The sequence below is a fragment of the Tenrec ecaudatus genome, chromosome 6 (genome assembly GCF_050624435.1).
Source record: "Tenrec ecaudatus isolate mTenEca1 chromosome 6, mTenEca1.hap1, whole genome shotgun sequence".
Lineage (NCBI taxonomy): Eukaryota > Metazoa > Chordata > Mammalia > Afrosoricida > Tenrecidae > Tenrec > Tenrec ecaudatus.
The window spans coordinates 84,726,020-84,750,830 of NC_134535.1; the positions used below are offsets into that span (position 1 = coordinate 84,726,020).

The 24,811-nt window shown below is 42.2% G+C and overlaps 1 protein-coding gene across 2 annotated transcripts in view; it reads right to left on the bottom strand.

Annotated features, from left to right (window-relative positions):
• The window catches only part of SPATS2 (spermatogenesis associated serine rich 2), a 142,818-nt gene that overhangs the window by 40,427 nt on the left and 77,580 nt on the right, over positions 1-24,811 (bottom strand). For both annotated transcript variants that reach the window (XM_075551742.1, XM_075551743.1), the window contains one exon: positions 12,054-12,133. In XM_075551742.1, coding sequence (XP_075407857.1) covers positions 12,054-12,133 — 80 coding nt within the window. The remainder of the gene's footprint in view (positions 1-12,053; positions 12,134-24,811) is intronic.

Genomic DNA, 24,811 nt, shown 5'->3' on the forward strand with positions numbered 1-24,811 from the left:
CACACACACACACACACACACACACACACACACACACACCATACAATTGTGCTTACTGAACCCATGATTAGTGGTGGAGGTCAGGCACCCCAAATTCATACCACAGACAGGTATTTTTTTGAAAAATAAATCATTTTATTTGGGGCTTTCACAGCTCCTTACAATCCACACATCAACTGTATCAAGTGCATTTCTGTAACTGTAGGTAGCCATCATTTCCAAAACATTTTCTTTCTATGTGAGCCCTTGGTATCAATTCTTTATTCCCTGCCTTCACCCACACTCCCACCCTCGATAATTTATAAATTAGTTTTTTCACATTTTACACTGTCCACTGATTAGTTTTTTCACATTTTATACCGTCCGCTGTCTCCCTTCACCCATGTTTCTGCTGTCCCCATGGTGAAACGGGAGGGTATTATTCATCATCGATCACTGCGATCAGTTCCCCTTTTCCCCACCTTCCCCCTACCCTCATGATACCACAACTCTCATTATTGCTCCTGAGTGGTTTATCTGGCCTGGATTCTGTGTGTAAGAGCTCTTATCTGTACCAGAGTACATGCTCTGGTCTAGCCAAACTAGTAAGGTAGAACTGGGGTCATGAGAGTTGGGTGGAGGAAGCATTAAAGAACTAAAGAAATGTTGTGTTTCATTGGTGCTACATTGCACCCTGGCTGGTTCATCCCTCCTTGTGACCATTCTGAGAGATCATGTCAAATTGTCTACAGATGGGCTTTGAGTCTCTATTCCAAACCCCCTGGTTGTAATCAAAATGGTTGTTTGTTTGGGGTCTTCTGAGGCCTGATACCTGATTCTGTGGACACCTTATGATCACACAGGTTGGTGTGCTTCTTCCATGTGGGTTTTGTTACTTCCATGCTGGATGGCTGCTTGTTTACCTTCAAGCCTTTAAGACCCCAGACGCTTGATCTTATAGTAGCTGAGCACCATTAGTTTTCTTCACCACATTAGCTTATGCACCCATTTTGTCTTCAAATACTGTGTTTGAAAGGTGAGCATCACAGAATGCCAATGTTAGAACAAGGTGTTCTTACATTGAGGGAGGGCTAAAGTAAAGGTCCATCTGCTAACGTAATACTTAACCTATAAGTATATGTACATAGACCTCTATCCCTATCAAAAATTGATATATTTACATATGTACATGCCTATATGTATACCTCTATAAATGTCTTTGCCTCCTAGTTCTTTATTTCCTTTTACTTTCCTCTTGTCCATTATCATGTTCAACCTTCATATTTTGGCTCTCTGTACTTCCTCTCAGCTACATTTCAAGTGACTGAACCCCACCAGGCATTCTATGCCCTCCTCGCCATCAATTTCAGATCTCTTGTTCCCTTGTCCCTAGGTTTGTTGGCTCCCCCTCCCTTTCCTCCACCTTCTCTTCTCCCCAGAACCATCCGTCCCATTGTTTTCTCCTTGGGATTGTTTATCCAGCCTATCTTATATAGATAGACATTGTCTTTTTGTTTTTGCTAAAAGTTTTATATATTTTTTTAGATTTTTTTTTCAAGAGTATTGGGTTTATTGTGAAGTTAATAGGTTTGGTTCAGGTGAAAGTGCTCAGGATAGAGTTGTTAGATTAATACATGTCACAAAGTTCTTTCGGGGCTACTAACAAATACCCCAAGTGCATGATTTGCTCTGCTGTTAAGCTTCAACTCAAAGACACTCAGCTCCAGCTCCAAGGATCAGCGAACCTAGCTCCTTGAATTAAGTGCCCAGAGGCCAGGAAGTCTCAGCCTGAGACACTCAGCTGCATGGCACCCTACTCCACACGCCAGCCTTCTGCCCCAAAGCACTTAGCTTTATTTGTTCTCTGGGAATTCTTTTATTTTTAATTTAAATAATTTTACTGGGGGCTCTTACACCTCTTATTACATTCCATACATCAATTGTGTCAAGCATATTTGTATATATGTTGCCATCATCATTTTCCAAACACTTACTTTCTATTTGAGTCCTTGGTATAAGCGCTCTGCCCCTGCCTTTGTGACCCCTTGATAAATTATAAATTATTATTTTCATGTCTTACACTAACTGCTACCTCCCTTCACCAATTGTTTCTCTCCTGGTATTGCTACTTCCATTTCTGTTTGTGAGGGGTTTATCTGATCTGGATTCCGTGTGTCCTGAGCTCTATCTGTACCACTGTACAAGCTCCACCAGAACTCTAGCCAGAACTGAAGTCAAGATAGTGGAGAGTGAGGAAGCCTCAAAGAACCAGAGGAATATTGTATGTTTCACTGGTGCTAGCTATACTGCGCCCTGGTTGACTCATCCCTTCTGTGAGGGCATGTCCTTATTATCTACAGATGGGCTACTCCAACCCCCCTTGTTCTCAACAATGTTTTTTTTTTTGTTTTGTGTCTTCTGGTACCTGTTACCTGATTCCGTCAACAACTCATGATCATATGGGCTAGTGCACTTCTTCCATGTGGGTGTGTTGCTTCTCTGCTAGAGACCCAAAGTCTGTCCATTTTCTCAATCTATTGCCATATAAATATATGTACTTAGGCCAATACCTCTATTTTTAGGAATATATTTAGACCTCTATCCATAGGTTTATACCTCTATCCATAGGTTTGCTTCCTAGAATCTTTCCTGTTTCCTTTTACCTTCCTCCTGCCCCACTATCATGCTCACCCTTTTTCTGTCTCTTAGTAATTCCTCTCAGCTAGATTGCTGTTGCTCCAACACCACCTGGATCTCTACTTCCTCCTTGTTGATTTTTAACTCCCTAGTTGTTCTCTTGTCTTTGGCCTTGTTTGCTTTCCGCACTCCGCTGCCACCCCCGCTGTCTCCACCTCCCAAGTCCCTCAGGAACCACTGGGTCCTGTTGCTTTCTCCTCTGGCTTGCCTCCCATGCCTATCTTAAATAGGTAGGCAAAAAAACTAAACCCAAAAGATTTAATAAAAAGAGGGAAAAAAACTAGCAAAACAAAAGAAGAAAAAAACATGCATAATTCCAGGTCTGTCTGCTGACCTTTATGACTACCTCTCCACTGGTCCGGGGAGTGTTCTGGGAACTGCCCCTCCTAGTCTGAAGTCTATTGTGGGGGCTCCTCAGGGGGGTTGTGGCTTGGCTTTGCCCCCATTACTGATTCCTTATGTTCCCTTCTTCGTTCACCCCACTGTGGTGGGTTATTTTTTAGATTCTTGTTGGGTGCATGGCTTCCAGAGATATTCTCCCAGTCTAGTAACTATCTTTTGACTTTTTTGGGTCACTTTTAGTAAGTTTTTTTATTTTTATGATGTTCCATATATTTATTTTATTTTGTTTTGCTGTGTGTTTTACTTATTACACGAGATAACAGTTGAAAGCTAGTTCTGACAGCATTTCCTGCTTGGTTTAAGAACTTTATGGTTTTAAATTACACATTTAGATCCTTAATCCATTTTGAATTTGTTTTTTGTGTGTGGTGTGAGGCACAGATCCTATTTCACACTCAGAAAACCTAACTCACTGGTATCAAGTTGATTCCAATTCCTGGTGACCTTACAGGGGTAAAACTACCTCTTTTGTTTTCTGAGATTTTAAATCTTTACAAGAACAGACAGTCTCATCTTTCTTCCAAGCAGCAGCTGGTGAATTTGAACTACTGATCTTTCAGTTAACAGGAATATAACCCCTACCCCATGTGGAGAGCAGTAGAGTGAGTCCTCAAAAAAACTAAAGAGAACTGTCATATGACCCAGCAATTCCACTGCTGGGTATATTCCTCAAAGACTGGAAAACAGACACTCTCTTGCACTGTACAGCAAAATTCACTGCAGCACTAGTCACAATCGCCACAAGATGGAAACAACCCAAATGTCCTCCAACAGATGAACAGATAAACAGAATGCAGTAGGTACACACAGTGTAAAGAGGACATCTTTTTTTTTTCTTTTTTTACATTTTATTAGGGACTCATACAACTCTTATCACCATCCATACATATACATACATCAATTGTATAAAGCACATCCATACATTCCCTGCCCCAATCATTCTCAAGGCATTTGCTCTCCACTTAAGCCCCTCGCATCAGGTCCTCTTTTTTTTTTCCCTCCCTCCCCTTTCCCCCCTCCCTAATGTGCCCTTGGTAATTTATACATCGTTATTTTGTCATATCTTGCCCTATCCGGAGTCTCCCTTCCCCCCTTCTCTGCTGTCCCTCTCCCAGGGAAGAGGTCACATGTGGATCCCTGTAATCAGTTCCCCCTTTCCAACCCACTCACCCTCCACTCTCCCAGCATCGTCCCTCACACCCTTGGTCCTGAAGGTATCATCCACCCTGGATTCTCTGTACCTCCAGCCCACATATGCACCAGTGTACAGCCTCTGTCCTATCCAGGCCTGCAAGGTAGAATTCGGATCATGGTAGTTGGGGGGAGGAAGCATCCAGGATCTGGGGGAAAGCTGTGTTCTTCATTGGTACTACCTCACACCCTAAGAGGACATCTTGATACAAGTTAGGATATGGATGAAACTTGAAAACTCGAAGTAAGTACAAAAGGACAAATGTTATATGAATTCACTTGTATAAAAAGGCAAAAAGAGGAAAATGAAATGAAGAGGGAAGGAGAGAGTGTAACACATTCTAGCCCACCAAGCCCCGAGGACAATAATCCAGCTTGGAGTAGCCAATGCACAGAGAGGACCATAGGGCCGGCCCCACGGCAAGACACGGCGTCCCTCACTGACCCATAGTGCTACGGGGATAACACTGGAGACAGTGCAGAAATTGTGCCCAATCTGACCCCACCAGACCAGGGCAAAACACTAACAGTGTGCAAGAGACTAGCAAGGGGAGCAAAGCAATGAAGTCCCTGAGGAATACCAAAAATAGACTGTGGGGCCAAGGTGTGGCACCCATCAGACTCGACTGGAAAACTCTCAAAAAGGTGAGCAGACAGACCTGGAACTATTTATAGCAGTGGTTCTCTACCTTCCTAATGCTGTGACCCTTTAATACAGTTCCACATGTGTGGTGACCCCCCCACCATAAAATTATTCTCGTTGCTACTTCATAACTGTCATTTTGCTACTGTTATGAATCAGGCAACCCCTGTGAAAGGGTAGTTAGACCCCCAAAGGGCCGCGACCCACAGGTTGAGAACTGCTGATTTATAAGCTTTTCCTTTTTTGCTGTTTTATTTTCTTTTGTTATGTTTTGCGTTGTCTTGTTTTTGTGCTCATTATTGCCTCTGAAAGTCTATCTAGATAAGATAGGCGGGAAGAACAATCCAGAGGAGAAAAAACAGAACTGACCGTTCCGGAGGGACATGGGAGAGGGGGAGGTGGGAGTAAAGTTAGGGGGGTGCCAATAAATCCAGGGGCAAGGGAACAACTAGTGATTTAAAATCAATGGCGAGGAGGGGATAGGGTGCCTGGTGGGGCTTGATCAAGGGCAATGGAGCTGAAAGGAATTACTGAAACCCGAAAGAAGGCAGAACATGACAGTGGGACAAGAGGAAAGTAAAAGGAAATCGAGGAAAGAACTAGAAGGCAGAGGACATTGATAGAGGTCTAACTACAGGCATGTACACATGTAAATATGTTTATATATGATGATGGGGAAATATTTCTATGTACATGTATTTATTTGTTCAATATTAAAGCAGCAGATAGACATTGGGCCTCCACTCAAATACTCCCTCAACACAAGAACACTTTGTTCTAATAACCCAGCATTCTGTGATGCTCACCTTCCCTGACACAATTGTTGAAGACAAAATGGGTGCATAGCAAATATGGTGAAGAGAGCTAATGGTGCCTCTGTGGGAAACTAACACGGAGGGAAATATGATGAGGACTATATTCCCTAACTTATAACAGTGGGAATCTGGAAAGCTAGTATTCCACAGTAGGAAAGTCACCACTTTTATAAGTTACAGTCCAAGTACATTATCCTGCTTTAAATATCATTCCCACAGTCTCCCCTAACAGCTATGCTGCCTTAAAGCAAGCATATGATTGATTTTACCTCTCTACAGAAGCAAACATCCTGTTGCTCTATCTTTCCAGTGTCACCCAGCCACCCTCAGACCTTCCCCCAATGCAGGTATCTGGTTTCCTCACCTGTGAGCTCAGGGACCTTACTGTAGTTACCACCCACCTGGTGACATAAGTAACTACTGAATATGCATGTTTTATAGCTACCTATAAATGTCCCAAGACAGTAAAAATTCCCTTCTCTCTTCTCCCACCTCCACATGGGCCATCAAGATGCACTGAGGGGAACATGCTGCCATAAAATGTGTCTGGCTCCTTCATCTCTTTGATCTTTCCTATCCACTGTTACTGTACTATGATCTTATACATTATAACCACACAATGGTGCCTACAGGCCCTTCAGTGGTTAGAGGCTGGTTTCCTCTTACAGTGCCTGGCTATCAAAAGATGTAGCATCTGGGGTCTTAAAGATAAACAAGTGGCCATCTAGCTGAGGAGCAACAAAACCCACCTGAAGAAGCACACCAGCCTATGAGGTGTTGATGGGATCAGGTATCAGGCATCAAAGACCCAAAACAAAAAATCATTATCAATGTGAATGAGGGGGTGTGCAGAGTAGACCCTCAAACCCCATCTGTAGACAACTGGACATCCCCTTACAGAAGAGTCACAAGGAGGAGACAAGCCAGTCAGGTGCAGAATAGCACTGAAGAAACACACAACTTTCCTCTAGTTCTTTAATGCTTCCTCTTCCCCAACCCCCACTTATCATGACCCCAATTCTACCTTACGAATCCAGTTAGATCAGAGCAAGTACACTAATTCAGATAAAAGCTCGTAACACAGGGAATCCAGGACAGATAAACCCCTCAGGACCAATAATGAGAGTAGTGATACCATGAGGGGAAGATGAAGGTGGGGGGAGAAAAGGGGAATCAATCACAATGATCGACATATAACCCCCTCCCTGGGAGACAGGCAACAGAAAAGTAGGTGAAGGGAGACAGTGGTCAGTGTAAGACATGAAAAAAATAATTTATAAATTATCAAGGGATCATGAGGGAGGGAAGAGGGAATGGGGGAGGAGGAAAATAAGCTGATACCAAGGACTCAAGTAGAAAGAAAATGTTTTAAAAATGATGATGACAACATATGTACTTATGTGCTTGACACAATGGATGGATGGATTTTGATAAGAGCTGTAAGACTCCCCAATAAAATGCTTTAAAAAGAGAGGCAAATTTGTAATAGAGACCTACAGTATATACTCGTGTATAAGCCGTTTTTCAGCACTGGGTTCGGCTTATACACGGGTCAGTGGTACCCCAGCGAGGTGTAACATCTAGCTGGGGCCCCCCTGAGGTAACAGGACGAGCGCCCCCTATCTCACGGGTGACTGCTGTTTTTCTGCTGTTTATTCAAAGCCCCGCTGACACTGCAGGGCTTTGAATGTTTACTCACACCTAACCAATCAGAGCCGTCCTATGATGTGTATCTTTGAATAAACCTTTTAAAGACCGTGTGCAAAGGATGTGGCATGAATGGATGTCATCTGGTCAAGCCCAACTAACAAAAGGAGGAAATCTCATGAAGCCTGACATAAGAGTTAATTGCAACGTGGGTTCGAGATGCGTGGGAAGACATTCCAGAAGACATGATGCCACGTGCCTTCCAGAAATGTAGTATTAGTAATGCTATGGATGGCAGTGAAGACTGCGCTTTGTATGAAAATGACAGCAGTGATGGTGATGACGGCGATCTCAGTGAGGACAGCGTCTATGATGACCTCACACTAGCTGAAGCTCTGCACTGGGACACGGATGATGAGGAGGAATCCAGTTTTGAATGATTTTAACACTTTACACTTTAGCTCAGGGAATAGTACTCTTAAGGTATCATTGTTGATACCTTATTGTTTTGTGGAACCTATTTTCCACTTACTGTGCTGTTTTACTAATGTTAAATGACTTGTCCTTTTATTTGTTTTTCATTTAAAATAAATATTTAAATACATTACACCGCACTGATGTCTCAATTTTTAGCAATTTTATTTTTGTTTGTTTTGATTATTGAAACTCACCAATAACTTCTGCATTTTCCACCCTAGGCTTAAGAGTCAATCAGTTTTTCTGGTTTCCCAGGTAATAATTAGGTATCTTGGCTTATACTCGGGTGGGCTTATATTCGAGTATATACGTAAAGTTTCTTAGTGGATAGCAGGGGTTTTGATGGTGACGGAAAAGTAGCTTTGAGAAATGGTCAGGCTACACAGCTGATTGTTGTCATTGCTGTCGATAAGTTGTAAACCTTACAGCGATAGTGACTACATTAATAGTTCTTTAGGGTTATGAGAGGGGACGTAGGGGTAATGGGAAGTTAATAATAATGGGTACAAAAATGAAGAAAATGTTCTAATTGTGGTGATGATCACACAACTTTCTAATATAGTTAAACTAGTGGGGAGGGAAAATAAGTTGTAGACTTATAAAAAGTGGAACTGGTAAAAGTTGTGTGATATAGATAAATAAATGACCGGGGGGGGAAAAGACTAGCTGCCAAGGACTTAAAGAGAATTCGGGTCAAAGTTCCAGGGGATACCCCGGGTAACTGGCCTAGTGATGGCTTTTGGTGCCTCTGTTCTAGTTCCTAGATCACTGTGGGGAGTCTGGGGTCTTAAAAGCTCGCAAGCAGCCATTTAAAGCACAACAACTAGCCTCTAGCTCACTGGGAACAACAGAGAAAGGAGAATATGAAATGTGTGGCTGGCTGCATTCATGAGCAATTGCTCCCTTTGCCAACAGACTTGGTTATGATTACTGAGCATTATCAGAGTTTATAGAAGGGATATGCCGAACAAAATTTCACATTCCCATAGAATCAAGACTTTCTGCAGTCATGGAAGGTGAGTTTTGAAATTATTGCTTTGAGATAATTTTTAAACCAGTAACCAGAAACAGTCCTTATGATTTTCTTAAAACCAAACTTTAGCTTAACTAGCAAAAAGCTCTGCCTAGGGCAGTGTTTCTTGTTCTGCTGAACACGGGGTCACGAATCAATGGCACCTCACTACAAGGAGAGTACGTTTTTTTTACAGAATGATGTGCCTGGTACCAAAGAGAAAATAGCAACTCAAAGATTAAATAAGAGGGCAGTGAATGAATGTTAATTAATGAGGGAGGAAGAAGTCAGAGAAGGAAGATGAGCATGACTGCACTGCACAACTCACTTAAAAGGTTAAAACCTTGTCAGTTTAAGAAACAAAACAAAAAACCCCAAATCTTGCCAGCTGATCTCCCCAGGATTGATGAACCTATAGGGACAGCATGTAGAATAAGGCTTGGAGGTGTGGGGGGGGGGGTGGTACAGTGGTGTTGGGGGTATAAGAGAGCTGACGTCAAGGAGTTCAGGAAGAAAAAGAATGTTTTCAAATTGATTGTGGTAGCATTGTACAATACTACTTGATTTGATTGAACTATGGAATGATAGGATATCTGTATTAACTCCCAATAAAATGGTTTAAAAAATATAAAAGAATGTAGTGTCACTTAAATTTTACATGTAGAAACTGTTGGATTGGTGTATGTTTTGCTCTGTATATTCTCAACAATAACAACACAATATAAACAAAATGTAGAGGGGAAAAAAATCAGTGGGAACACTTCTGCTGGTTTATCCTTCCCTGATGTGAAATATTTTTAGCACATCAACTGTGTAAGATGTCAGTCCTAATTCTTTACCCAGGACAAGCCCTGGGCTTCACAGTCCTGTGTGGTAAAATCCATTTGTTACTGCACACACTCAGGGTTACCTCGCGCAAGCTGACTACTCTGGTTTTCCACTTCCCTTTCTATCTTGGGCCCTGGAGATTTCCTTTACTTCTGTGTTCAGCTATGCACTTAAAATGATATACATTATTTTCATTCCAGAAGACAAGAGCTCATCCCCCTTCCCCCCAGATACTTTATTCTAGGAATGATTTCGGGTTATGTAGGCAGCCAAAAAGGAAGCCTTTTTATAGCTGAAGAAACATGCTAAGAAAGGTGAAAGAATTTATCCAAGAAGCAGAATCTGTATTATAACCTACATTTTAAAAATACTCTTGCTTCCACCCAATGTTCTTTTTATTACTGGAATAATGATAAGGTTTAAAGTCATACAAGTTAGAGGGTATTCTGTTTAGATTCCAAATGAGGCAAAGCTGCAGCAAATGTTATTTGAGATGAGTAAAACATTTAGCATTCAAAAAAGGACTTTAAGATGCAAGGATAGAAATAAAGTTTTTATCCTTTAAAATATGACATAACTGAAGACATGACAAAATAATAATAGTTTATAAATTATCAAGCGTTCATGCAGGGGAGGGTGGGGAGAGAGGGGGAAAATGAGGAGCTGTTACCAAGGGCTCATGTAGAGAGCAAATGTTACGATGAGGGCAACAAATGTACAATTGTGCTCGACACAATGGATGTATGTATGGATTGTGGAAGACTTGTATGAGTACCCAATAAAATGATTAAAAATAAATAAATAAAATGACATAAAAGAATATTACATAACTGAACTGATGTACATCTATGATTCGATAATCAACAATATGCCTTTTTAAAAAAATTAATTGATTAATTTAAAAAGGTGAACTGAGAAACTTTTTTCCTACATTTTGTTTTACAATACAGATCACTAAGGGCTATACCACTGAAAACCACTAGTTTTCTTCTAAAGGAATAGTATATTTCTCTTCTGGACCGAGAGTCTCCTACACATAAGACTCCTCCTTCATTTGAATGAGAGGATCTCACTCAGACTGTTGCTTAACGAATGTTGCCAAATGATACAGGTCCAGACTAGGCCGATTTTAAAAATTAGGATGCCTTCAAGTTATCATGAAAATAGCTATTCTATATATATGGAAAGAATTTGTCTTGTATACCTTGGACATGTTGCCAAGAGAGACCAGTCCCTGGAAAAGAACATCATGTGTGATAAAGTAGAGGCAGCTGTGGTACACCTAGGGTTTGGAACAGTGTATCTGGCCTTACTTCTACACACACAACCAAGGCCTGGGAAACCAGCTCCCCTTGGAGAAAAATCTCCAGTGTTCTGAAATAGAGGTGTCCTCCAATACATATTCTCCAGGTCAAAAAGGCCCATTAAGCACCCTCCATAAAGGAGCTGTCATAAAAGGTGCTTCTGGCTCTTCACTGTAGCCTGAAGATTATCTGGAGTTAAGAGTAATCAAATTCTATTGCCTACCCCACCCTAAAGAGTATCTAACTTCCTTCAAATGTCTTCTCACAAATTGTTCTCTTGCTGAGGGCTCAAACACATAAGGTTAAGCCTCATTCTATTATTATCTGATTATGTTACCCATTCACTCTATTACATGTTCACTCTTTTCCGTGTATGCCTGTTGAAAGGTCTGCAATCCCCACGATGATATATAGCCAGTGAAAAACACATTAGCACTTTGGGACCCTGTATCAGGAGGCGCCCCTGTGCCTCCATTTGTCTGACTAAATTATTTTCCATAATCGCAAAGTTGCTCCTAAGGACCCATTGGATTGGTGGGGGCGGATCCCCCAACAAGCAGCAAAAAAGAGGAAGGCCCTCAACAAGAGAGATGACATGTGGCTGCATCCATTGGCTCAGGCACAGGAACAATTGTGAAGATGGCACAGGAATGGGCAATGTTTCCCTCTGTTGTGCACAGGGTTGCTATGGACAGAGCCGACTTGATGGCGCCCAACAATAACATCCATCCACACATACATACGCGGAGAAGTGCAAAGAGAATCAAGAGTGTACGAAATCTCCATGGGGGTTGTTCTAATACATAGTGGTTCCTGTTCTGTCAGTGGGTTACATGTTGGGCTGCTAACAGCAAGGTCAGCAGTTCGAAACTACCAGATTTAAGGTCTCAGAAATCCACACAGCCTGCTCTACTCAGCCCTATAGGGTTGCTATGAATTGGAATTGACTTGATGACCTTGAGTTTGAGTTTCATTGAGTTTGTGATGCCCACTGGTCATATTAGTATCCAGATCCTCTAATGACACTCAAGTTTCTTCTTCACAGTAGACAGACTTACCTTCTCTTTCATGTTCTCAAAAGTTCCACCTTGAGCCAGCACCGTATTGGACTGCAAATCAAAAATGAATCCCGATGAATCTGAAAAAATGAGAAGGGAGAAATTTATTCACTATGGCCCCAAACTAGTATGCAATCTAACTCATACCCAATATAGAAAGGCCTGCTTTTCTCCTATAAAATCGTTGACATCACAGATAGCTGTAATCTGGTCAATCCTACTATACAGGTAACAGAAAATAAACTTTGAATTAAAATGAACAGAAACTGTCAGTTGCAGAAAACAATGAACACATTAATTACATTAGCTTGTCTAGTGATCTTTGACTTATTAATTAGCCTACCTCCATTAATAAGGTTATTCAAGAATGGTGCAAGTAAGTAGCTCTCTCAGGAAAAATAAAACACTACAAAGCCTGAAAATGTGAGCAAGGTTGAAGATCTGCAATAACTTCACCACATAAAAGTGATTTCCATTTTCCAGACTGCAGCAAGCACACAATGCTTGATGGCACAGAGTGTACGCTTCCAGCAAATTGTGGAAAACTCCAATGTGAATAATTACTAGAAAGATTTTGGCTTCCTTGGACTTGTGGAGCAAAGGCTATCTGCAATCAAATCCACTGCGAGAACCATGCGACATCTAAGATTACTCTGGCTTTCACATGAGACAGTTTTGCTTGTTTCAATCCATAAAATGTCATCCCAGAAAATGGGTAAGAAGGTATTTCAAAATGTGGTGTGCATGTTTATCTATACCTGCAGCATCTTATGATACAATACAGTTCTGATTCAGCAGTCAGGCCTGAGATTTTTACTTCTGAGTGATTGCAAAGTAGCCAGGAGTTAGTGGAAACTAGGAGCAAATGGGGAGTTCATAAGACATAACATTCTGGCACATTTTTCAATTCTTTTGCCATTATTACAGGTGTATTTTAATTAGAGTGTCTGTAAACAATCCTCACTTTTGTCCTGTCCTTTCAAGTGTCTCCTACTTGCTATGGAAGACTGATAACACTCACGTTAGAATGAAGACAACACGATGGTGTTGAAAAAGGAAAAGGAGGGTCAGAATTGAGCCTAGGTCACTCCAAGAGAAATTACTCTTGCCAATTACCAATAAACCACGAATTAATTTAAGTTGAACCTCTGTAATATTGGCAGCTTCAAGACTGCTACCCGATGAAAAATAGGGTTAAAGTTGCACCAAACCAGTATTTAAAACTGAATCTTCCAGATGACTAAATATTTAATTGCAATTATATTAAGTGGAGACACTATATAAAAATGAAAATTCTAGATAGCCAAAGTGGTACTAGACTTCTAATTCTTTATCTAGAAGCATTTTTAGAATCCGTATAAACCCACTGCCAACGAGTCAATTCTGACTCGGTGATGTTAGAGGGCAGAGAATAACTGCTTAATCCACCAGGGATCCTTCAGAATCCGCATCAAAACCCAAAACGAACCAAATTCATTGCCATGGAGTCAGTGCCGACTCAGAGCAACACCACGGCAGGACAGCACTGCTCTTATGATTTTCCAGGACTGCAGCTTCTTCCCGGAGTAGAAAGCACTGTCTCTGTCCCAGGAAGTGGCTGGTGCTGCCAACTGCTGCCCTTGCAGGTGGCAGCCCAACTCATCACTGCTCCAGAGGTTGCCTGAGAGATATAGCTTTAATGTTCAAACATGTTTTCCCCCAAAGAACAGTAAGACAACATCAATAATGTCAGTAGTCCATTTATTAGAAAATCATCAATTACCCCTTTTTTTGGTTTCTATTTAAATGAACCTTTTTTTTGCATTTTAAAGGAAACATTTATTATTTTTTTAAATCATTTTACTGGGGGCTCATACAACTCATATCACAATCCATACATACATCAATTGTGTCCAGCACATTCATACATGTGTTGCCACCATCATTCTCAAAACACCTGCTTTCTACTTGAGCCCTTGGCATCTGCTCCTCATTTTTTTCCTCTCCCTGCTCCCCCCGCTAAATGAACATTATTATCATCTCCATAAACATCATCTAAATCCAGATAGCAACAACAAATTCCCAATGAGTGTTAAAACAAATAAGTACTAATTATCATTTGGGTATATATCTGGCATTCCAATTAAGATAAAAATCGAACATACACGAAGCAGTTATTTTAGTAAGGGTCCAAGCAATTTTTAAAATGGCATGCTAAATTGGAGTATCAGAGGAGTTATTAAAGGGATTATTGTCAGGTGTGCTAGCAGAAAGAGCAGGAGAGCAGGGAACCCACAAGTTACGGTACAGCATTTGCTGACTAATGACAGCATTGTGTGCTGTCACACAGAGGTTTGAAGGGTGTTAAGGGAGGAGCACAATGACTGGCATCCAGAGACGGAGAGCACCCTCATATTTGTTTCATCTGGTGTGGAGAGGGCCAGTAGACAAGTCACTATGACCTTTATTCAACAGGCACAGTCAGCTCTCAGTGACACTCACGGAAATACTGGGGGTGAATGAACACCAACTCTCCTCCCTGCCTCTGACCTCCTGCCCGCCCTGTGCTATCGCCAAACCCAAGCAGAAGCCAGAAGGCAAGGGAGCGACTGAGGAAGCCAACCAGGTCACACCCAGGGACCACATGCCAATTCTGTATTTATGTTCTTGTCAAGGATTGAACTGTGTCTCAAAAAAGTGTTTCACTTAGTTAGGTCATGAGTCCCAGTATTGTGTGGTTGTCCTCCATTTTGTCATCTGCTGTAATAGTCTGTGTTATTAATCCTAATCTCTGCCTCTGATCAATGAAGCAGGGGTAGGTCCTGTTAAAAAATATTAGGTTATGCTTATTGTGTTAATGAGGCATTAGAAGGGTGGGATTCAATGTTTTTATTCAATTCACAGTCCAGATTCCATGTGAAGAAAATTTCCTTGGGAAGTGGCCTGACTGCAACCAAGAAAGAAGAGCACATCCTTTGGACCAGACGGCCAAGACACACAGATCTCTAAGGAATCCTGGGCTCACAGACATCGAAAGGAGATAAGGACCTTGTGCTCCAGGGCTGACAAAGAAAGAAAAGAAAGCCTTCCCCTAGAGGTCATGCTGCATTCAGACTTCTGGCTTCCTAAAGTGTGAAAGAAGACAATTCCGTTTATGAAAGGTATCTACTCGTTCACTTATGGTATTTCTGCTCAAGCAGCACTAGATGCCTGACAATTATTAAATATGAGCTCACCAAAAACAGAGCAGCAAAAGCCTAACATCTTAATTTGGCTATTCACTAGTTAACACTGCCTCTCTCTTTAAATGTAAGCCAACAACTCAATGTGATTAGTGGGTTCAAAACCTTGCTTCAATAGCCTGGAGCTTACATGCGTTTCAGAATTATAGGGAAAGTGATTTTTATTTCCCAGCAACAATATTTGGCGAATTAACAATTCTATTTCTTCATGCAAAAAAGTCTATGATTGACTTAATAACAACTGCTGGGAAATGATCATTTAACTGTAACAGACGAGCAGGTACACTCTCAGGAATAAATTTTAAAAGAAAAACAATGCTGTTAAGCACTATGTTCAGGCAGTGATCTATAAAGGATGCAAGAAGGAGGTCAGTGGCTGCTGCCTCTAAGGGATCACTCATGACTACACTTGATCTTAGCCAAAAGGCCGAGAAGCGATTGATCACTCATGACTGACTGTTGCTGCCATCTCTGCCACTTAATGGCGGCCATGAGCACTCATATTACACACATCAGTCTGTAAGCCATCTGTCTACAAGGAGGGTCAGGCTGATGCTGATGTGGCTGCAAATAATGCAGGTGATGGAGTTATTCCAGCTGTTATTGCTTATTCCAAAATTGAAGAGGTTGTTGGACAGGGGAAAAATGAATAGAATAAAAAAATATCTCAAATACAGTAATGAAAGTAAAGCAGACCCTTGACAGAAGTCAAAAAAGCAGTACTTGGACCTGCCTTCTCAGCAATTAGCTTTGAAGGAAAAATCAGCAGGCTCCTGGAAATACAAAGAGGTCCTCAAAAAACTTCTGGAAAGTGCTTATTATGTAAAAACAAAAAAAACCATCCATGGATTTCCAAATGTTTTTACACCAAAATAAAATCATGCTGACTTATTCTAACATGTCTGAATAGGCTCTAGTTTCAAGCAAATAAGAAGGAAACGACACCAGTTAGAAGCGAGTCCTATGAGAGAGCAACATAAATTCTGCCAAAACAAACATCAACGTTACAGTCAAGCAAGGTTGGAAAAGTAGTCAAATCAATGGTCTTTTATGAAAAGTTTATGGAGTCAATGTTCCTCCCAAATCAGCACTTTATAAATAGTTATTTTAAGAAGAGAAATGGTGTTGAAGATGAAGATCCCAATGGCAGACGATGAGTATCAGTTTGCAGGAGGAAAAAAGTAATCCTGTTCATGCCCTAGTTGAAAAGGACCCACAAGGAACAGCTGAAACAGCAGTCAACACCACAGACATCCCAACTGGTTCGCTTACATAGTGTAACTGAAAAGTTGAAGCTGAGCATAATTTCTGCTTGATAGATGCCAAAACACTTGCTCCCACATCAGCTACAGACAACGCTGAACTTTGCATGGAAGTTTTACACAAGTGGGGTCGAGATTCTGTAACGTGGCTTTACCAGTAAGATCCTGAAGACAAAGCACAATCAAAGCCATGGCTACAGAGGCAGAAGTGGTCCAATCTGGGCAAAAGCAAACAGAGGGCACGGCAACATGCTCAGGGTATCTGCTTCATGACCTTCTTGAGAGTTAAAAAAAAATCAACATCTGCTTATTATTGGAGTTAGTCAAGCTTTGGTAGAAAAAACGCCTGCAAGCTTCATCAGAGCGGGAACAGCAAGCACTGCCAAGGAGCTCTGCAGGAATGCTATGACGTGCAAGCAGTCAGATGCTTAACAACAGAAGAGGCAACTAGAGCTGGGCTAAAGAACTGCTTCAAAGTGTAATTCCGAATACCAAAGGCCAGTTAGGTGTGCTCATTACAAAAGGGTATATTTCCTAAACTAGGAGTCTTGTCCAAAACCTGCCTTGCGGTACTCTGGCTTCCTTTTCTGAACTATCTATTCCTGAGGGGGGGGGGGGGCAAGGAGTATGTGTGTGGAGGAGTGGAAAAACCATTAAGATACAAAGTAAATGCAGAATACATGCCAATTACTTACCCTAAGATTTCCCAGTAACTGGTATGCCTTCCAGAAATGTGAGGGGTGGCCTAATGGGCAAAGGACTAAGCCAAGTTCAGATGGCCAGTCAGTGCTGGCTGTGTTGCTGATTCTCGGTGTGACATGACACAATTCAGTTTACCGCTCTACAACAGTTCCCTTATCTGTACAATGGGGAATAGGTTCTATCTTTGACCGGCCTACCTCCCAGGGTTGTTGTGAGGATCAAATGAGTAACAAGACGTGAAAGGGTTGACAAGTTTAAAATTATTATGCACACTGAGTGATGAAAGCCCATGACCGAGGCAAAGGCCTCGGTTACAAACCACAGACGAGTGGTCGCACAGCACAGCTTGAGCCCTTCTGTTCCCAGTTTCATTCTGTTTGACTGCTTCATGGAGCTCGACTGCTCCCATCTGATGAGCCCTCTCTAAGGGGTGTGCAGGGGCCCTGGGGCACAGTGGAAAGGTTGGTGACTGGAATCCACAGAGCTGGGCCATAGGAGCGGGGGTGTATTGTTGGCAGTCAACTCTTGTAAAAATTAGAGCCCTGGGGTACTGCCCTCTTGGCCCTTTAAGCCTAACCTCTGAATAGTCCTATCTGCCATTCCAGGTTCCCAAAGTACTTCTTCTGGACATTTCCACACCCATCACTCAGTGTTCTCTGGTAGGGTAGTCAGTGCTCTTCAAGGGTGGGACCGTGTGGATTTTTGCTCACAACAGGTGTTCAGCACACACCAACAAATATTTGTGGAAGAGATTCTATTGGCTCCCTGGTTTTGTCACTACAGACACTGAATTGGTTAGGGATTAATAACTGTTGAGTGTTCTGGATGAGGTCTATAGACACTGGGCGGAAGGACACATTAAGTCATCCTTTTTCTCCCTGGGTAGAACACGGATCAGAAATTAAAAGCTTTAAAAAGTGGGGAGGAATTACAGCCTTAGAAACCCTACGGGGCGTTCTTCTCGGTCCTAAAGGGTTCACTATGAGTCAGAATTAATTCCATGGCAGCAGCTTTGGTTTATAATTCATGTGACTAATGTAGTTGGAACATAACTCTATGAACTTCTAAGCACCATACCAGATGACAATTCCTTGCTTTAAAAGAGCAATGCTTTTAAGGTATTAAAATGAGTATGGAAAATGGGCACTTCCCTCAGTATTTTTAACCTGCAGTATGGAAGGATAAGTGTCAGTTATCACTGAGTAAGCAGCTACTGTAGATGGGTAGAATTTTCTGAGAAAGCAGAGACACATACTGGGAGATGAAGTAGGCCTGTGCTACAGTGATCTACTAAGAGCAGCAAAGAACATCGGCAGGGATTTATGAGATGAGTCGTGCAACAACAAAAACAAACAAGAAGTAGAGTCAGCTTTGGGTCTAGAACTGTGGAAACCTAGGGGCTGAAGTGATCTGAATGCTGTGGGAAAGGTGACAGAGTACACAGCTCAGCTAGAAATACTGTTCAGAGTGAGGCAGTTAGTTGTAAGAGAGGAGTCAGGCTGGGAGGGAGAAAGCAAGCCCAGGACTCCTGCCCACATTTGAGGTTCAAGCAAGTAGGCGAACATCCTTAACCCAAACTCAAAGCACTGAGTCAATTCCGACTCACAGTGACCCTATAGGACAAAGTAGAACTGCCCCTTTGGGTTTCGAAGACTTTAAACCTTTACAGCAGCAGACAGCCTTGTCTTTCTCCCTTGGAGCAACTGATGGGTTCAAACCACTGCCTCTGTGGTTAGCAGTTCAATGCATAGCCCACTACACAACCAGGGTTCCTGGGTATATATCCTCAGGCAAGCCATCAAATCATTTTGTAGCTCACGTTCCTCTTCTACACAGCGGGAAACTAATGAGCAGATGAATACATGTAGCAATGCTTTTCCATGAATAAGGCACTACTGATGTAACTGCAATGGGGAAGATGACTATGTGTGGCCAAGTCTGGGCGTACTGACTATATAAGAAATTCTTAAGAAGGGGGAAAATCTCTCACTTCTATCAAGTTGATTCAACTCAGTGACCCCACAGGACAAGGTAGTTTCCTGTGAGTTTCCAAGTCTGTAGTTCTTAAAGGGAGTAGAAAGCCCCATCTTTCTCTCCTGCAGAGCAACTGCTGGTTTCAAACTGCTAACCTTGCAGATAGCAGCTCAAAGTGATAAGTGCTAGGAAAACAAAATTAAAATTTTATCTAAAGTAAATTTCAAGATATGAGGATCCTTTTTTTTTTCTCTTTTCTTCTTTTACATTTTATTAGGGACTCATACAACTCTTACCACAATCCATACATATACATACATCAATTGTATAAAGCACATCCATACATTCCCTGCCCCAATCATTCTCAAGGCATTTGCTCTCCACTTAAGCCCCTTGCATCAGGTCCTCTTTTTTATCCCCTCCTCCCTCCCCATTCCCCCCTCCCTCATATGCCCTTGGTAATTTATACATCGTTGTTTTGTCATATCTTGCCCTATCCGGAGTCTCCCTTCCCCCCTTCTCTGCTGTCCCTCTCCCAGGGAAGAGGTCACATGTGGATCCTTGTAATCAGTTCCCCCTTTCCAACCCACTCACCCTCCACTCTCCCAGCATCGTCCCTCACACCCTTGGTCCTGAAGGTATCATCCACCCTGGATTCCCTGTACCTCCAACCCTCATATGCCCCAGTGTACAGCCTCTGTCCTATCCAGCCCTGCAAGGTAGAATTCGGATCATGGTAGTTGGGGGGAGGAAGCATCCAGGATCCGGGGGAAAGCTGTGTTCTTCATCGATACTCCCTCACACCCTAATTAACCCATCTCCTCTCCTAAACCCCTCTATGAGGGGATCTCCATTGGTCGACACTTGGGCCTTGGGTCTCCACTCTGCACTTCCCCATTCATTTAATATGATATATATATACATACATATATACATATACACATATATACACATACATACACACACTTATATCTTTTTTTTTTTTTTGCATGATGCCTTATACCTGGTCCCTTGGGCACCTCGTGATCACACTGGCCGGTGTGCTTCTTCCATGTGGGCTTATTTGCTTCTGAGCTAGATGGCCGCTTGTTCACCTTCAAGCCTTTAAGACCCCAGACACTATCTCTTTTGATAGCCGGGCACCATCAGCTTTCTTCACCACATTTGCTTATGCATCCATTTGTCTTCAGCGATCCTATCATGGAGGTGTGCAGTCAATGATATGATTTTTTGTTCTTTGATGCCTGGTAACTGATCCCTTTGGGACCACTCGCTCACTCAGGCTGGTGTGTTCTTCCATGTGGACTTTGTTGCTTCTGAGCTGGATGGCCGCTTGTTTATCTTCAAGCCTTTAAGACCCCAGTCACTATCTCTTTTGATAGCCGGGCACCATCAGCTTTCTTCACCACATTTACTTGTTCACACACTTTGGCTCCAGCCGTTGTGTCGGGAGAGTGAGCATCATAGAGTTGCAATTTAATAAAAGAAGGTATTCATGCATTTAGGGAGTGTTTGAGTAGAGGCCCAAGGTCCTTCCGCCACCTTAATACTTGACCTATAAATATAGACACATAGATCTATTTCCCCATCCTCCTATATATATTTGCATGTACATGTCTTTGTCTAGACCTCCATGAATGCCCTTTGACTCCTAGCTCTTTCCTCCATCTCCCTTGACTTTCCTCCTGCCCTACTACCATGCTTCATCGCCACCTGGGCTAGAGTATACCTCTTCTCTAAGCAACCTTACCCTTGATCATTTCCCACCATGCCTGCCACTCCCCCTTCTCTACCATTTGGGGTCCCGTGTTTTTCCCTTGTCCCTGGGTTTGTTAACACCACTTCCTTACCCCCCCTACCCCCCACCCCAAGTCCCCCCAAAACTGTCGGTCCCGTTGTTTTTCCTCCAGATAGTTCATCCAGCCTGTCCTATTCAGACAGACCTGTGGAGTCACTAACATGCACGAAAACTAGACAGAGGAAAACAAAGCAACAGTATACAACCAGACAACAAAACAACAAAAACAAACCACTGACAAAGAACAGAATAAAACAGTTCACAAGAGAAAAGCTTGTAGTTAGTTCAGGGATCGTTTGCTGGCCCTTAGGAGCGTTTTCCAGTCCAGTCTGTTGGGGCACCACGCCCTGGCCCCTAAGTCCACTTTCAGCATTCCCTGGGGACCTTGCCACTCCATTCCCTTGCTGTTCCGCTGCACTCCCCCAGTGCTTTGCCTCGGTGTGGTGGGATCAGGTCAGGTGCAATTCCCACACTGTGTCTCCGGTGCTGTCCCCTGTATCGCCCTTAGTCACTGAGAGGCATCATGTCTCATAGTGGGGCCAGCCATGTTGTTCTCTCTGTGGACTGGCTGCTCTACTCAGGAACATCATCATCACGGCCTGGTGGGCCAGGCTGTGCTCCACTCTCTCCTCCTGCCCCTTCATCTGCTCCCGTGTGCTCTGATCAAATATGTCCATCTCCCAGAGCTGCAGAGTCAATGTCGTCCTTTGGAACAAATTCTTTTTGGGGGAGGGGCAGGAATCCACTTAATTTATGGTGCTGGGGCCAGCCTCCCAGACCTCTCCACCGGTTCCCGATATGAGGATCCTTTACTGAGATTCCAAATTAATTTCTGTAGTAAATTGGCAGGCACCTACCATACACCAAGCACTGTACTAAGAACTGACAAACAAAACTCTCTTCCACTGAGTTGATGTCGACTCATATCATTCCTTATAGGGCAGGGTAAAACTGCCCAAACTGCCCCTGTGAGTTTCTGAGACTGTGTAACTCTTTACAGGAGCAGAAAAATTCATCTTTTTCCCATGGAGTGGCTGATAGTTTCAAACTGCTGATCTTGCTGTTAGTAGCCCAATTTGTAAGCACTGTATCACCAGAGCTCCCGCTAGGCACTAAAGCAATGGTAAATATGACACAAGCAGTTCTTACACTCTTAAGAACTTTGTAGTCTAGTGCAAAAGTAAACAAATATATATGTATATATTTATATATTACTGGTATCAAGTTGATGCCAACTCATAGCAACCCTACAGGACAGGGTAGAACTGCCCCTGTAGGTTTCTGAGTCTGTTTACAGGAATAGAAAGTCCCATTTTTCTCCTGCAATTTTATGCAAGAGACCAGTAAAATAATTGAATGATTGATTGAAGGAAAACCCCTCGATATGATAGCCACTATGCACTGATTATCAAAACTGCACAGTACTAAGACATAGACTGTTGCTACTATTGTTAGTTGCTGTCAAATCAATTACGACTCCTGATGACCCCATCCGCACAGCACACCACTGCTTCACAGGGCTTTTAAGGCTGTGGCCTGTGAAAGCAGTTCACTAGGCCAGTCACCTGAGGTGCCTCTGGGGCACAATTGGAGCCTAAGACATTCCAACAAGCAACCATGTTTGCCAATGATCAATAAATTCTTCATTTAACCTGAGTGCATTCAAACAAGGGGCTGACTACACCATCCAAAGACAAAATATACATACCCAAGACCCCTTCAGGATCACTATTAAGAAATCCATATTATTAAGAGTTCTATTACCTTGGGTCCTATCTAAGGAGGCTGAGGAGAGTTAAAATTATGAATGAAGACTCTTTGGAGTATTGACATGAATTCAACACAATTACTCATGAACAGTTGTCGCTGTGGAAGAGCCTCTCCCCCACACTCCATGCTGCTTACAGTAGAGATATCTTAAGAGAGCTCAATCCAGGCATGACGTAGGTCTAAAAATGATTATAGGGGCAACTGAATTATAATTTTGAATTCAATTTTAAAATGTATGGTTTTAGATTGAGTACACCTATTCATAGACGATGGCAAGTTATGATGACGACTCCTTCTGACAAGGGAAAGATGGTGTTATATTCCCTCCCATAATACCTTCCCCGTTAATTTTACACTGGTGAGCAAAATCGGTGGTGGCACTATTCCTTGCTCAGAGTCACAGGGCAAAACCTGCTGCAGAATCAAGAAGGGAGTCCAAATTTTATTCCATACAACATGAGTGGTGTAACTTACCAGATCCTCTAGATCTCAAGTTGCCGCTATTTTAACAGTACCTTGGTGTATCACCTTTCTTCCAGGATTTCAGATCCTCGCCAGTCCTCACTGATATTCCTTACACATACACAAGGCAACTTGGATAACAGTGTCAGTCACATTTCACCATGGCCACCACAGGTAAAATTCAATTAAATGCATGTAAGCTCAGAGGTAAAGAAGCCTACCACTTCACATAACCCTAACCTTTCTCTAGCCCTATCAACTTTCTGTTAAAAATTTAAATGTAAACTCAAGAGCAGAGCCTCTTTTTAAGAGCCGAGTCTTGCAGAAGTGGTGTTGGTGTCACATGAACAACGAAAATAAAAAACCAAAGTTCTGTTTTAAACTGAGCAATGTTCAGCCACTTAAAAGGATTACTCTCATGCAATTGCTTTTTCTTGTGCCAATACTTGAAAATAGCTTACATGTTACAATAATTATCCATTTTAGCCCCAAAAGGCAGCATTTACCAAGGCACTGAAACGGATGAGTTGAAGCAAAATGTGTGAATTGTTTAATGTTAAACTGATGATCAGCTCTTTAAACCGTCACCTAAATTACAATGAAAAGAGTTTGGGGGTTTGTTTTTTTTAAGAGTGCACATGTAAGCTCCCAGTGAATTACAATAGGGCCCAAGCTCCTTCGTGTGCATGCACGGCAAATGAGGAGAGGGCTATATAGTACAGAGCACACAGGAAAGACAGGCACCAGTGTCTGCTCCCAACTCCAAAACTGAACACACCATCAACTTTAATTTCTTAGGGATAATTCTCTCTTCTGCCAACATATCACCAAAGTTGGAAAAATTATGCCTACTTTTGGTAAGATAATTCACAAAAATGGCTTAAGTAGAAAGAAACTGTTTTGAAAATGATGACAGCAACAGATGTGCTTGACACAATGGATGGATGGATAGTGCTAAGAGCTGTACAAGCCCCCAATAAAATGATTTTTTTTAAAAAGAGATATTCACCAAAAAAGAGGAACCAGGCTGGGAGGGGAGTAATTCAATGATGGGAAATCTGGAAAGAACTTTGGCAAAAAGCTATTTATAAAATGCCCAATCCGTGTGAAGTAATTCTACTTTGTTGTGCTGGTACCATAGCCTCCTCAACGCTAACATTTGTACATATTTAGTTTTTAAGAAACTGAACAAAGGAGATGGTGACGCCCACGTGAAGCTAATCACTACAAATGAGTCAGTAAGCAAAAGTAAGGCTGTGCTTACCTTGCTTAAAGGGTAGCCAGGGACTGTAAATTTGAAAAGAGGCTTTGATGCTATAGGAAGGGGTTGACTGGAATAGACAGGTGGCAGCCATACTTGGGAGCACAATCTTTGATGTGGTGAAAATATGTGAAGTTGTTCACTGCTGATTAGTAAGTAAGCTTAAGTAAACCTTGCTTATTGGGTCTATTAGAGCATTTACCCTGGGAATTTTCTAAGCTCCTAGGAAAAGTTCTGGTTTCTCCAGGGAGAGCTTGAAGAAAAGGTCCTGGCTTCTATTAAGGCCAGACAAGCAGTAAGTCCCACTT